Genomic DNA, 13693 nt, shown 5'->3' on the forward strand with positions numbered 1-13693 from the left:
GGAAATTTTGTAATGAGTGTTGAAAATACATCATTGTAAAGAACTTGTGTGGGTTTTTGCTTCATTTTGTATAATCGGCAGATAAAATAAAATATTAAAAGTAGATAAAATAAAACATTACAAAGGGTTAGATATGTAGCAATATAATTTTGATCAATATGCTTTTATTATCTTTAATTCTTCCTTAATGTACAAACTGAATGTATACTACTAAATAGACTTTACTAATTTTGTGAGTGAAAATGACTTTTTAAAAAAAAGATTTATAGAGTGTATGTTTCTTTGTGTTTATATGTACACCAGTGATCTCTCTGGAGCTGGAGTTACAGGTGGTTGTGAGCCACCCAGTGTGGGTGCTGGGAATTGAAACCAGGTCCTCTGTAAGAACAGCAAGTGCTCTTAACTGCTGAGCCATTTCTCTAGTCCACTGAAAATGTCTTTTTAAAAAATTTATTATTTTTATAATTTTATGTATATGAGTATTATGCCTGCATGTATGTAAGTACACCCATGTCCTTGGAGGACAGAAGAGGGCATCGGATCCCCTGGAACTGGAGTTACAGACAGTTGTTAGCCACCATGTGGGTGATGGGATTTGAACCTGGGTCTTCTGCAGGAAAATCCAGTGCTCTTAACTGCTGACCAGTCCAGCAAATGACTTTTGATAGCATAAGAATGTAATTTTTTTTTGGTCTTTTTGAGACAGGGTCTCCCTGTAGCCCCAGCTGTCCTGGAATTCACTATGTAGACCAGGCTGGCCTTGAACTTCTATCCACCTGCCTCTGCCTCCCGAGTGCTGGGATTAAAGCCATGCACCACCATGCCTGGCAAGAATGTAATTTTTTAAGCCAACTAAAGTGGCTTTTGTCCTGATATTTGGAATGTAAAAGGGAAGTATTAAGTTAGGGACTTGTTACATGTTTTTGAAAAGTAAGGTTTTTGTTTTGTTTTGATTTTGCTTTGAAGTTTTTTGTTTTTTATTTATTTTTGAGACAGGGTCTCCCTATAGCCCCATCTGACATAGAATTTGCTATGTAGATCCAGCTGGCCTTTAATCTCACAGCGCCAGTCTCTGCCTGCCCAGTTGTTGGGATTAAAGGTGTGCCCTACCACACCCGGGCGGTTAATTTTTAAAAATTGGCTAAATGAGGACAGAACCCAAAGAACTGCTGTGTCATTATTTTGAATTGTGATTTGCATGTTTCATCTCTTTATACCATTGGAATCCCTAAGGATTATGTAATATGTAAACTAAGACTGGTAAACTGAATAAGTGGGTCATGTTTTTAATAGTAAAAGCAAAAACTTGAGCCTCCTTACATGGCTTCTGGGAGTTGAGAAGTAAAGTAAAATAAAGAAATTACAAATTAAAGGTTGTAGGTCAATCTGTCTGAAGAACTTGTTGCTTTCAGGAGAATAAAATTAAGGCATTGGTTATCTACTATGTTAATTGAAATATGAACATGCATAGCAGTTAGTGTTTAACCATTATTATCGTTGTTTTTGAAGTTTAAATTGATTCTGATGTTTTCTCTTACATTTCAGAAGCAGAGCGCTCAGAAAGAAATACATTTGCAGAAAGGCTTTCTGCTGTGGAGGCCATTGCAAATGCAATATCAGTTGTTTCAAGTAATGGCCCAGGTAATCGGGCTGGATCATCAAGTAGTCGAAGGTAATGTGATTTTTCAAGGAAAGTTTAATTGGAGAAAAATAATCCAAGTACAGAAAGCAGTTTATCTCTTATTATCATGTGCATGAATTGGTGGGGTTTTTCTTTGTTTTTGGTTTCTTCCAGTTCCACTGTGGGGAAATGTCTGGTAACTAATTAGAGTTTAAGTGTAGAACAGTAGGATCTCTGTTACTTTATAAACTTGGGATAGTGTTAAGACACAGCTCAAACTTCATTTTTTGAGTGTATTTTGAACTTATCATTCTTCTTAGGTAGTTATTTTCTTCAGTACAATATAGTAATTGAAAAAACCCTCAATCTTTTAATTTTCATATTGCTTATTCAGGTCCATTCCTCAGATGTCTAATGATCTGGGAAGAAGTGAATGGCTGGTGTGTATTGTGAATGTTCAGTTTTAAATTTTCAGGTTTTCTGAGTTGTTGGATGGATAAACCTTTATAACCCATTAACAATTACTAGGTCTTTGAGTAGATGGTGACCATAAAGATTTTAGTGTATAGTTTTCTTTCTGAAGGAAAAAAAAGCAGATTTATTTTAGATAAGAGATAGTTATAACTCTTGGTTATTGACAGATCATTTCTGAAAGCACTGCTCATTGGGTGGTAATGTGATTGGTGGTGAAGTCTACTTAAAATGAAGACTCTCTTGGCCTATTTTCTGTTCCATATTAATCTCTCCCTTTAAAAAAGTGTTTGTTTTTTCTTAAATTGGCATTAGGAAGACTACCAAGTTTATAGCTTCCTGGGTTCAAAAACATCCAGAAATGAGACTTACCTAAAAGCTATTTGTGGGTGACCAAATTATAATTTAAAACAGAACAGAAACATGTAGACTACACAGAATGGAAATTAACACCAGTTTATTTATCTAGAACTACATTAAGCAAAGTGTTGACTCTAAAATGGAAAGCAACTTAATTCTTGATGAAGAAATTAGTCTCTGAACTATTTCAGGTGTTTCATTTCCTCAGGGAAATTACAGGTGCCAATCAAGTTGGACTCTGATATGGTTGGTCCAATGCCAATGCTGCCATCTTTTTTCATGTAAGGATTATTTTGAAGGCAAAGACTAAAAGGAGCTTCAGGAGTGGGCGATGTGTTGCTCACAGAAATAATTTGCAGAGTAAGCTCCTTTGAGGAATTTGCCGAAGATTTCACTGCAGTGCTCTAAACCAGTGCAAACTCAGGGCTGCTGGTTGAACAGATGAAAGCACAGGAGTCTTATTTTCCACGCCGGGCAGTAGGAAGTCCACAGACTGCTTCATTGAAGTGAAACCCTCCTCTAGCCTACAATGGATTTTCTAGGCGATGCCCCTTGATGAGTATGCAGGCTGGGATTCCTGAGCTGTAAGCTCAAAACTGATGCAATTTCACTATTGAATGGAATACTGTTAAATGACTTCAGATGATGATTTGACTCAGAAGTTTGTTATATGACTCAATAGTTCCTGAGTGCAAAGGGCATATTTAGTGGAAAGCTTGATTGATGCATCTGAGTGCAGGTGTATATACTCTAGAGATTGTTAATCTGGAAGACACATGACCTTCACTTTTTTGTCACAGTGTTATGTTTGAACATGACTGGATTCTAAGGCTTCTGTAGCATGGATATAACGTGCTTACAAAGAGGAAATTACATCATCTTGAATTCTTCCATATTGTCAGAAAAAACGATGACTCCAGGCAAGCCTATATGAAGAAATGTCAAAACTCTGAATCTTAGCAGCCAAGGTGGTATCTCCTCAGTATTGTCCTCAGCCACTGAGGATCCAGGTGAATCTCCATGAATTGTGTACAGCATCTTGAAGAATAATTTTCTTTTTTTTGTTTTTGTTTTTGTTTTTGTTTTTTATTTTTTAAGAATCTGTTTGAGGAGCTGGGCAATATACTTTAAAATGTTCCCAAGACCTAATGAAGAAAAAGGTTAAGGACAATTTAAAAAATGACAAGAAATGACCCCCTCTTTTAATATGAATTGACTACATCACAACAGCAAAGTTGGGAGTTTGCAAGTTCAAGATGAGACTATGGTCTCAATTTATCTTCATTTATTCTTAATGTACTCGAAGCTAGAGGTTGGCGAATACCCCACATCTGTTCTTTGGCCTGTGCAGTGTTAAGTTTTTTAAAAATTTGAATGCCTTTAGATGAACATGTATACCTCTAATTTGCCACTATTCCTATTTCTTATATCTGATCCCCTTTACTCATTTATTTTATATTTCTTATCCAGTAGGCATTTCATTGTGATCCTGGTATAAGCACTTCCTTAATAAGCCCCAAACACACATTTATTTTCAGGTTATTTGCAGTGCCTCCCAATCATTGCTTTTTTTTCCCCTCTGTGCTTTGAGTACAAGAAGTTAGAATATCTAGTGTCTTTCTATAGCACATTTGTGTAGGAGCATCACAGTATACAGTCATTATGGTGTATACTGTTACTGGTAAGAAGCCTGCTTTTTTTTCCTATGGGTAATGACTCTGAACAGGGGAGTGAACTGAAACAGACACTGTACCCTGTTCCTTTCTGTATTATAAAAAACTCTTGAACTTAAACTTCTAAGAAAAAGGATATTGTTACAGTAAAAGAATGAGCTATAGGTATTTATAATAGTAAATACTATAATAATATATTATTTGAGACATTAAAATTTACTTTTCAGGATCTTTCAGTGTTTCTTAAAAAAGTACATCATAAATACGCTTTTTAAAATGTGTTTCTGAAAGTAGCCTCTAAAAGAAATTCTTAAAATTTTTTGTTACAAAAGTAAAAATGTGTTGGTATGGAAAGGCATATTACTCTGAGATTAAGTAATTAATACAATTGAAAGATAAAGGCATTAATGAATCTTTCAGTTATATATATATACACACACACATATATTACCTCAAAGTGTTAGTTCTTTCACACCAGAAGTCATGTCTTTGGAATTATATCTGCATGGAAAAATGAAGTTCTTTATGTGTTGTCTTGCCCCTAAAATTGAGTTTTTATTCTTTATTTAGAATCTTTAAAAATTGTGGCCTATTGAAGGGATTTGTTTCTCTCTTAATTGTTTTTACTCTGAAGTGTCTTGCTTTTGTAGCCTTTGTGAGCTTTTGTTCAGAGGTATAGTACAGATTTTTGTGTAGCTAGTCATCAGTTCCCCTAATGAGGTCTTTGTGATTATTTCTTTTTCTTTTTAGTGATGTAAACCACTTGTACAGTGTTCTTTTTTTTTTTTTTTTCATAGCAGGAAGAAAAAAAATCAAGCCCAGACGTTAATAATACCTATTACAAAAATTAGTTTCAATAATTTCTTTAAGGTACAAGTTGTACTATTAAGAAGGTTTTGGTATTTTTAAAAAATCTAAATTGTGCTTTGTTTTAAATTTTCTCATGTGGATATTAGTTTAATTGCTTTTGAGTTCATAAAAAAGGGATTTAGTAGGTTAACAATATTGGCTTTGTACTACCAGTGGGTTTACTGATGTCTATTATTAAACTTAATTTTCATTGAGAAACAGGGGACAGAAAAACTTTGTTTCAGTGTTTAGCTGTTCATTTATCCTAACTGTATCAAAGGTATTTCTAATCTCACTTCACTGCAATCTTTGTTCCCTGTTCTTAAGTTTGTATGGGAGCTTGCTATCATGGTTTTAGTGGTGAACTTGGTACTAGAGTCCCCTAGTATCATTTCTATCCCTCTCTTTCTCTGTGATTTGCAGAACTGGCATTTGTACTTCACTTCCCTTGCCTGGAGTGTTTGCTTATTAGAATGATCTTTGAGCTTCTCAGATGAGAACTTCTGTACACCTCTTGTTAGGTCCAGACATGGTAATGAGTTCTGATTTTGTCCATGTTCTTCTAGTTTGAGATTACGGGAAATGATGAGACGTTCATTGAGAGCAGCTGGTTTGGGTAGACATGAGGCTGGAGCTTCATCCAGTGACCACCAGGATCCAGTTTCACCCCCCATAGCTCCCCCTAGTTGGGTTCCTGACCCTCCTGCAATGGATCCTGGTAAGATCTCTTGTTTTCTTTAGTGTTTAATAAAAGGCAAAGACATGAAAGGAAATTGACATTTTATGAAAGATTTAAAATTTTCAAATATTTGAAGCACGATGGCACGCTGCATCTTTCTTAGTTGCAGAAACCCGATTTTCTTCAGAAATATGTATTTCTATGCTGGTAAGAGGCTAGATGGTCCTTCGATTGGCAATAGATCAAGACAGATGAATAATCTGCCTAGTGGAGTCCTCTTGCATGGTTTGGAAAAGAAGTTGCCACAAATTTTTGTTGAATTTGACCTTTGGTTTTCAGAGAAAAGCTTTAAGGCCAGTTAAGAGAACAGATTAGGGATATGTTGCCCATAATGATATACATCCTGCTGTTCTGTTTACTGAAAGATGGTGACATTGATTTTATCCTGGCCCCCGCTGTGGGATCTCTTACCACAGCAGCGACTGGCAGTGGTCAAGGACCAAGCTCCTCCACCATTCCAGGTAAGACTAGACTATTCATCTACTTAGGCTTTTTGAATTAAAAAGGACACACTGGATATTGGGCTCTATAGATACATATTCAAGGAGATTTTTTTCTTTGCTTAAAAAGCATCCAATTTTCTACATTATCATCTATCTGTGTGTCCATTGAAAAGGGATGATGTTCCATATACATTACATTAAGAAATCAGTTGAGGTTTACAAAATATTGATATTCTTTTTTTTTTGGTCTTTTTCTTTTGAAACAGGGTCTCCCTGTAGCCCCAGGTGGCCTGGAACTCACTATGTAGACCAACCAGGCTGGCCCTGAACTCACACAGATCCACCTGCCTCTGTCTCCCAAGTGCTGGGACTACAGGCATGCGCCACTACACCCGGCAATATATTGATACTCTTAAATTCTTTGTGATGAACTTAATTTATTTCTAAGGATATTGTTCTGATGACTTACTTAATATATGCCTGATACATATTACAGACTATTCTTTGACTCTTTCTTGTTTACTTTTGTTTGGTGCCAAATGATTCTGCTTAATTACAGGTCCTTCCACCGAGCCTTCTGTAGTAGAATCGAAGGATCGAAAGGCAAATGCTCATTTTATATTAAAATTGTTATGTGACAGTGTGGTTCTGCAGCCTTATCTTCGGGAACTCCTTTCTGCCAAGTAAGAAGATTTAATAAACTTTTCATATGGAGATTTAGCTTAATAACTTGTACTGGGTAAATTGATCTTGAAACATATGGATGATTATCTTATGTGAATGTAAACCATGAGAGTCCAGCATTCTATTTCTTCTACTAAAATCTTGGAATACATGAATGATTATCTTACATGAATTTAAAAGATTAGAATCTAGCATGTTTCCTGTCCTGCTAAGACCTCTCCAGTGAAAATGGCCTTCTCAACGTATCTTGAATGAATATAAACCACCTTCTCTGTTATCTGAATCAGAGTGTATGTCATCATGCTTTAAAAAAGAGCATAGAATAATCCAGGCAAGATGGTGACACTGAGGCACGAGGATCATGAGTGAATACTGTAATAGTAAGACCCTGTCTCCAGCAATATCACAGGATATTTCTGTTACCGAAACAAAATTTAGTTGTGTTTTATTATAAACACTTTTATTTTATAGTAAAATAGGAAGATATATTTATATCTCAATATTTCTCATTTTAGGGATGCAAGAGGGATGACCCCATTTATGTCAGCTGTAAGTGGTCGAGCTTATCCTGCTGCAATTACTATCTTAGAAACAGCCCAGAAAATTGCAAAAGGTACTTAACATATTCCAAGTCCTAAATAAGTTGCTTTTATTTCTCAATTTGAATGGATTCTCTTCTACAACATTCTATAATATTGTGATTTTTTTTTTTTCATACTCTATCTGTGTATATAAGTAATAACATTGATGGGGACTGGAAAGATGGCTCAGTGGTTAAAAGCATGGGCTGCTTTTGTAAAGAACCTGAGTTTGACTCCCAGCAGTTCCAGCTCCAATGCCCTCTTCTAGCATCTACAAACACTGTACTCATATGTACATACTTAGGTATAGAGCCATGTGCACAATTTTAAAATTACAAATCTTCTGTAAGGAAAAAAATAATGTTTTAAATGTAAAAATTTGTGTTTATACTTTTCTTCAACTTTATATCACAAAACAACTGGTATGGATTTTTTACTTTAAAAGATACATTTATAATTGATAATAGAAAAACATTTTTATAATAGAAAAAATTTTTTAAAGTAATGTATTACTATCAGTGCTAAATTGTTGATTGTGATATAAGTTTATAGCAATAATAGACAGATACCTTGTGCTGGATAGATTTAGTGTCAACTTGACACACCTGGGTTGAGGGAGCCTCAATTGGGGAATTGCCTTCATTGGACTGGCCTGGGGCCATGTCCATGGGGCACCTGCTTGATTGTTAAGTGATGTGGGAGGGCCCAGCCCACTGTGGGTGGTTCCATCCTTGGGTAGGTGGGCCTGTGCTGCATAAGAAAGCAGGCTGAGCAGGGGCCAGGGGAGCAAGCCAGTAAGCAGCATTCCTCTATGGCCTGTGCTCCAGCTCCTGCCTCCAGGTTCCTGCCCTGGAACCTTGGGCTCCCTGATGAACTGTGACCAGGAGATGTAAGACAAATACACCCTTTCCTTCCCGAGTTGGTAGTAGTCAGAGTGTTTTATCACAGCAGTGAAGAAACAAACTAGGACATACCTTATCATAGCTACATTTGACTTAGACTTCCACCATAATACAAAGTGTTAAGGACCAGCAGTTTCTCCCATTCAGTTTTTGATAGATTAGTTACCTTTTAGAACATTAATGTTAATAATTTGTGATACAGTTTACTAAATATAACTCATTCTTCACTCTCTCTTTTTTTTTTTTTTTTTTTTTTAAAAATTTATTTTGGAGAGTATCTTACTGTTAAGGACAGACTGTCCTCTTAATTTGATCTCCTGCCTCTGTCTCCAGTGTGTTGGAATTATAGGCGTGTGCTTTCGGGCCTGGCTAAGACTTGAGTCTTCACTATCAGACACTATAATAAGGATTTAGGTGACTATAATTATGTATTATCTAGTTATGATATGGTTATGCTTTGTCTTTAATTGCTTCAGAATTGGTTGGTTGTTTTTTTTTTTTTTTAAACAGGCTGACTTTGAAAATTTTGACTACCAATACCAAAAAATTGTACATATTATGTAGTGATTTCTAGTTTATATTGTGTATAAACTAAGATTTTTGAATTGTGGTTGTGATTAAGTCCCTTCCTGATAGATGAACTACTGTGTTCTTAATATTTTAGCTGAAGTATCTTCAAGTGAAAAAGAGGAAGATGTATTCATGGGAATGGTTTGCCCATCAGGTACCAATCCTGATGACTCCCCTTTATATGTCTTATGTTGTAATGACACCTGTAGTTTTACATGGACTGGAGCAGAGCACATTAACCAGGTATCTTATCCTACATTCCCAGTGTTTTTGCTTTCTTTAGGACTTCCCGTTTTCCTCCTTTTTAGAGTTAAACATTTGTAAATATACCTGATAGTTCCTTTTATTATGGAGTTACAAAATTATTCAAAAAATACAATTTTGATTCGATTCCCATATAAATAAGGCCAGAGGGTGATTGCTCAATTAAATATGGTAGATTGTAAGAATTAGGTCTTTACCTATTGTGTAATCTGATCCATGGCTCTTGGCACAGATTTTATGTTTATTAATGTCGATTTTTGGATGATGTAAATTATTTTTGTCTTACCAGTAGTATTTTTCATCTATATAAATAGTCAATTGCATATTCACCGTATCATTTATAATTCCTTGTTTTCTAGAGTACCTTAACTTTACTCTGCTGCTATTAATTTTTATTAAATTATGATGAGAAGTACATGGGACTACTCTTTTAAAAAATATACTATTTTAATTTTAGGACATTTTTGAATGTCGAACTTGTGGTTTGCTCGAGTCACTTTGTTGTTGTACGGAATGTGCCAGGGTTTGTCACAAAGGGCATGATTGCAAGTAAGTCCAATCATAATTTTTTTAATCTCATAAACTCTTTAAATTTATGTTGCTGCACAAAATATCTATATTATCTTTCATTTGTCTGCATAATTCAGAAAGCATGAGATTTTCTCTTGTTTCAGTTTAAATATAAAAATGTGGTTCTTGATTTAAAGTATACTGTCAAATGCTTATTTTCTGTTACTTATAATGTAGCCCTCAAATAAAGTAGGATAGTAGGCTAAGGAATAGGTGACTAGACTCATGTCAATTTTCTGAGACGCATATCTACAGAATGTTTCTCTCTGTGTACTGAAGCCAGTGTCTCAGCTCCTTCCTGCAGGGGCCTACTAGAGGAAGATTGCTGCAGGCATCATTGAACAGCATGAGCATTTCAACTATGCTTTATTGTTAAATGCACTAATATTTTTATCAGCTGATTTTGTTAGTTTTCACAGACTTAAGCAATAAAGCTCAGTGTGGCACTTGTCATCTGCAGTTTCTCACTATTGCCAGCAACAACTTTGGCTATATAATGGCAAAAGATGTATAGATGTTGTGCGTAATGGAAAATGAGCTATAAAAACCATCTAATTTTGGCTGGTAAGATGGCCCAGTTGGTAAAGGCACTTGCTGTTGAGTATTATCGACCTGGATTTGATCCCCAAGACCCACATGGTAGAAGGAGAGAACAGACTCCTGCAACTTGTCCTCTGACTTCTAAAACATACTCTGTGACACATAATGCTCCTTCTGCCATAAATAAATAAACATTAGTACATAAATGTGGGGAAAAGTTGTCTGTTGTGCCTTAAAAGAAGTATAGTACAACTTCAGTTTTTGAAGATTTTGCGTTGATGCTTAATCACACTTTTTGTTAAAAGCATTTTTGCTATTTTTGTATGATCTTAAGCATTTAAAGTGGTAATTTGCTTATTAAGTGTATTCACTGTACTGGCTACTAGGACAGGGAGAACAAAGATAGTCCATGTCTTGACAGCATTTATAGTCCTGTCAGGTAAAAGACACATGCAAAAAATACCAGCTTTTAATAGATACAGAGTGTTTTTGATGCATAGGAGGACTATTTAGGCTGTATTTAAATTGCTTTTTCATATTTGGACTTCTGTGAATTCTTTCTAGACTCAAGCGGACTTCACCAACAGCATATTGTGATTGTTGGGAGAAATGTAAATGTAAAACTCTAATTGCGGGACAGAAATCTGCTCGTCTTGATCTACTTTATCGCCTGCTTACTGCTACAAATCTGGTCACCCTGCCAAACAGTAGGCAAGTAGGATTTTTAGAATGCAAAATAGATAAAGCAAAAGAGCCGTGCACATGTTAATAACTTTACCTGTCACAAATTCTTGTTTTTCAGGGGAGAGCACCTCTTGCTGTTTTTAGTTCAGACTGTGGCCAGGCAGACAGTAGAGCACTGTCAGTACAGGCCACCACGAATCAGGGAGGATCGGAACCGAAAAACAGCTAGTCCTGAAGGTGAGTAAATTTATAATTTCTGACTCTTATGAAGAATAATAGTTTTGTCTTACGCACGATTTTTTTTCTTTTTAGATTCAGATATGCCGGATCACGATTTGGAGCCTCCAAGGTTTGCCCAGCTTGCACTAGAGCGCGTTCTACAGGACTGGAATGCCTTGAAATCAATGATTATGTTTGGGTCACAGGAGAATAAAGACCCGTATGTATCTGTTAAAACATTTCAAAGTTTGTTTGCTTGCTATGTTGTGGTTGCTTTTTACAGTGTGCTCTCTCCCCTTGCCTCCCAAGTCTGAGTGCCAGCAGCAGGATAGGCCACCTTTTGCCAGAAGAGCAGGTGTACCTCAATCAGCAGAGTGGCACCATCCGCCTGGACTGTTTCACCCATTGCCTTATAGTCAAGTGTACAGCAGATATTTTGGTGAGTTCTTTGAACATTTAGTACAAATATGTGAAAAGAAGTTTATTCTTTTGCATCCCATGATTTTCAAATCTATAGACTTCCAAATCTATAACTTCTGATTATAGTAATGGGAATGCAGTTTTCTGGGTAATGTCAATGTCTCAGTCAACAGAAGAAGCTCTTTTTATTTAAAATTAAAAGCCTAAAATGTTAAAAAAAATATAGAGTGTTCAAAATTAATAGTAACTTTTTTCCTTTCTGTAGAATTTAGGCACTAGAAAGCAATGTTGATAAAATTGTGGTGAATGAACTTACTCAGGCCCAGATGTGACATTGCATGAGTCCTCTCTTGTCAATGTCAAGTACCATTAGAACGTCACTGCCTTCAAAACCTATAGTAAAGAAACAGTTTACAATAGAAGAAAGTCATGACACAGAAGAGTGTAAAACTAAGATAGACATACTTGGTGAATCTAGCCGTAGGAGACTATTCCACAGAGGGAGTGCAACAAGCTTTAAAGGTTCTTATAAGCAGCATTAAAAATAGACAAAACACAGAACATGAAATTGGATATTCTTTGTAGTTAATGCCTACGTTATAAACTATGCATACAGGAAACTAGAAGGCAGAAGGAGCTGGAATGACTAATTTTATTGACAAACATTTGAATCTACTTTGCTGTTTTGGTTAAGTATACTATAGCAAGTGAACTATATTCCTCTGATTTTATGTATTTGGTATTGCTCTTCTAAGCATTTATTATTAGGCTTATGGGACAAAAGCCAAGATAGCACACATTTGGGATCCACTGTATCAAGCACACAGTGATAGGTATGTTGTTTAGTCTCACTGACTTTGTAAGTGTTTTGGTTAAATTTGCTTCACCCAAATGGCTCAGCCAAGTAAAGGTACTTGTCTCTAAGCCTAACAACCTGAATTCAGTCCCTGTCAGGACCATGATAGAGAGAGAGCACCAACTTATGCAAACTGTCCTCTGATCTCCACAATCATACCTAGTACATGCACATATACACACATACATACATCGATAAATAAATATAAACAATTTGGAAGGGGGGGCGGGGTTGAGACAGTATCTCTCTGTAGCCCCAGCTGGCCTGGAACTTGCTATGTAGACCAGGCTGACCTTAAATTCTCAGTGATCCACCTGATTCTTGAATGCTGGAATTAAAGGCATGTGCAGTGCTGGGATTAAAGGCATGTGCCACCAAACCCGACCATAAACAAAAAAATTTTAAAGATTTTATTAGGAAATGTTTCCATTGGAAAAGATGTTAGAACTTTTTACTTCATATTTAAGCATCTTAAGAAATATCTTAGTATTAATAGAATGGTTACATTTTTTTTAAAGCTTTTAGATACTCTACTAGGCACGTTAGTAAAAGAGCTCCAAAACAAATACACTCCGGGACGTCGAGAAGAAGCAGTTGCCGTGACAATGAGGTTTCTGCGGTCAGTGGCTAGAGTGTTTGTCATTCTTAGTGTGGAAATGGCTTCATCCAAAAAGAAAAAGTAAGCCATTCTTTTAAATTTGGGGCTTTTATATCGCACACATTTTAAAAGTGGTTTTATTATTTATATGAAAAGACTCTTAAGAGTTTCCCATTTCTCTTTTTGCTATAGCAACTTTATTCCACAGCCAATTGGAAAATGTAAACGCGTGTTCCAAGCACTGCTTCCCTATGCTGTAGAAGAGCTGTGCAATGTAGCAGAGTCTCTGATTGTTCCTGTCAGAATGGGGATCGCTCGCCCCACTGCACCATTTACACTGGCCAGTACCAGCATAGATGCCATGCAAGGCAGTGAAGAACTATTTTCAGTAGAACCGTTACCACCACGACCATCATCAGATCAGTCTAGCAGGTACATTAAGTCTTTTCATGGATATGTGATGCTTGGCTTATCAGAGCTCCATGCTTTTGAGTAGCAGTTTAGTTTTCTTGTGTCTGCTTTTTTTTTTTTTTTTAAACTTTATGAAAGTGTAATTTTTTACAGAAGATCTGATTTCTTTTTCTGGAAAATATATCTGTTGATAAAGAGTGTTTATTAACAGATTTCCTATAATCTAAATCCAAGCTTA

At 36.0% G+C, this 13693-nt stretch overlaps 1 protein-coding gene across 3 annotated transcripts in view; it reads left to right on the forward strand.

Moving 5' to 3' along the window:
• Window positions 1-13693, forward strand: part of Ubr5 (ubiquitin protein ligase E3 component n-recognin 5) — a 132532-nt gene that overhangs the window by 84177 nt on the left and 34662 nt on the right. For all 3 annotated transcript variants that reach the window (XM_008855085.2, XM_008855086.3, XM_008855087.3), the window contains exons 22-34: window positions 1546-1672; window positions 5541-5692; window positions 6079-6174; window positions 6716-6839; window positions 7356-7453; window positions 8988-9136; window positions 9615-9706; window positions 10832-10978; window positions 11070-11188; window positions 11264-11390; window positions 11480-11609; window positions 12965-13125; window positions 13237-13476. In XM_008855085.2, the coding sequence (XP_008853307.1) occupies window positions 1546-1672; window positions 5541-5692; window positions 6079-6174; window positions 6716-6839; window positions 7356-7453; window positions 8988-9136; window positions 9615-9706; window positions 10832-10978; window positions 11070-11188; window positions 11264-11390; window positions 11480-11609; window positions 12965-13125; window positions 13237-13476 (1762 nt within the window). The remainder of the gene's footprint in view (window positions 1-1545; window positions 1673-5540; window positions 5693-6078; window positions 6175-6715; window positions 6840-7355; window positions 7454-8987; window positions 9137-9614; window positions 9707-10831; window positions 10979-11069; window positions 11189-11263; window positions 11391-11479; window positions 11610-12964; window positions 13126-13236; window positions 13477-13693) is intronic.

Source organism: Nannospalax galili, unplaced genomic scaffold, assembly GCF_000622305.1.
Source record: "Nannospalax galili isolate Female #2095 unplaced genomic scaffold, S.galili_v1.0 scaffold687, whole genome shotgun sequence".
Lineage (NCBI taxonomy): Eukaryota > Metazoa > Chordata > Mammalia > Rodentia > Spalacidae > Nannospalax > Nannospalax galili.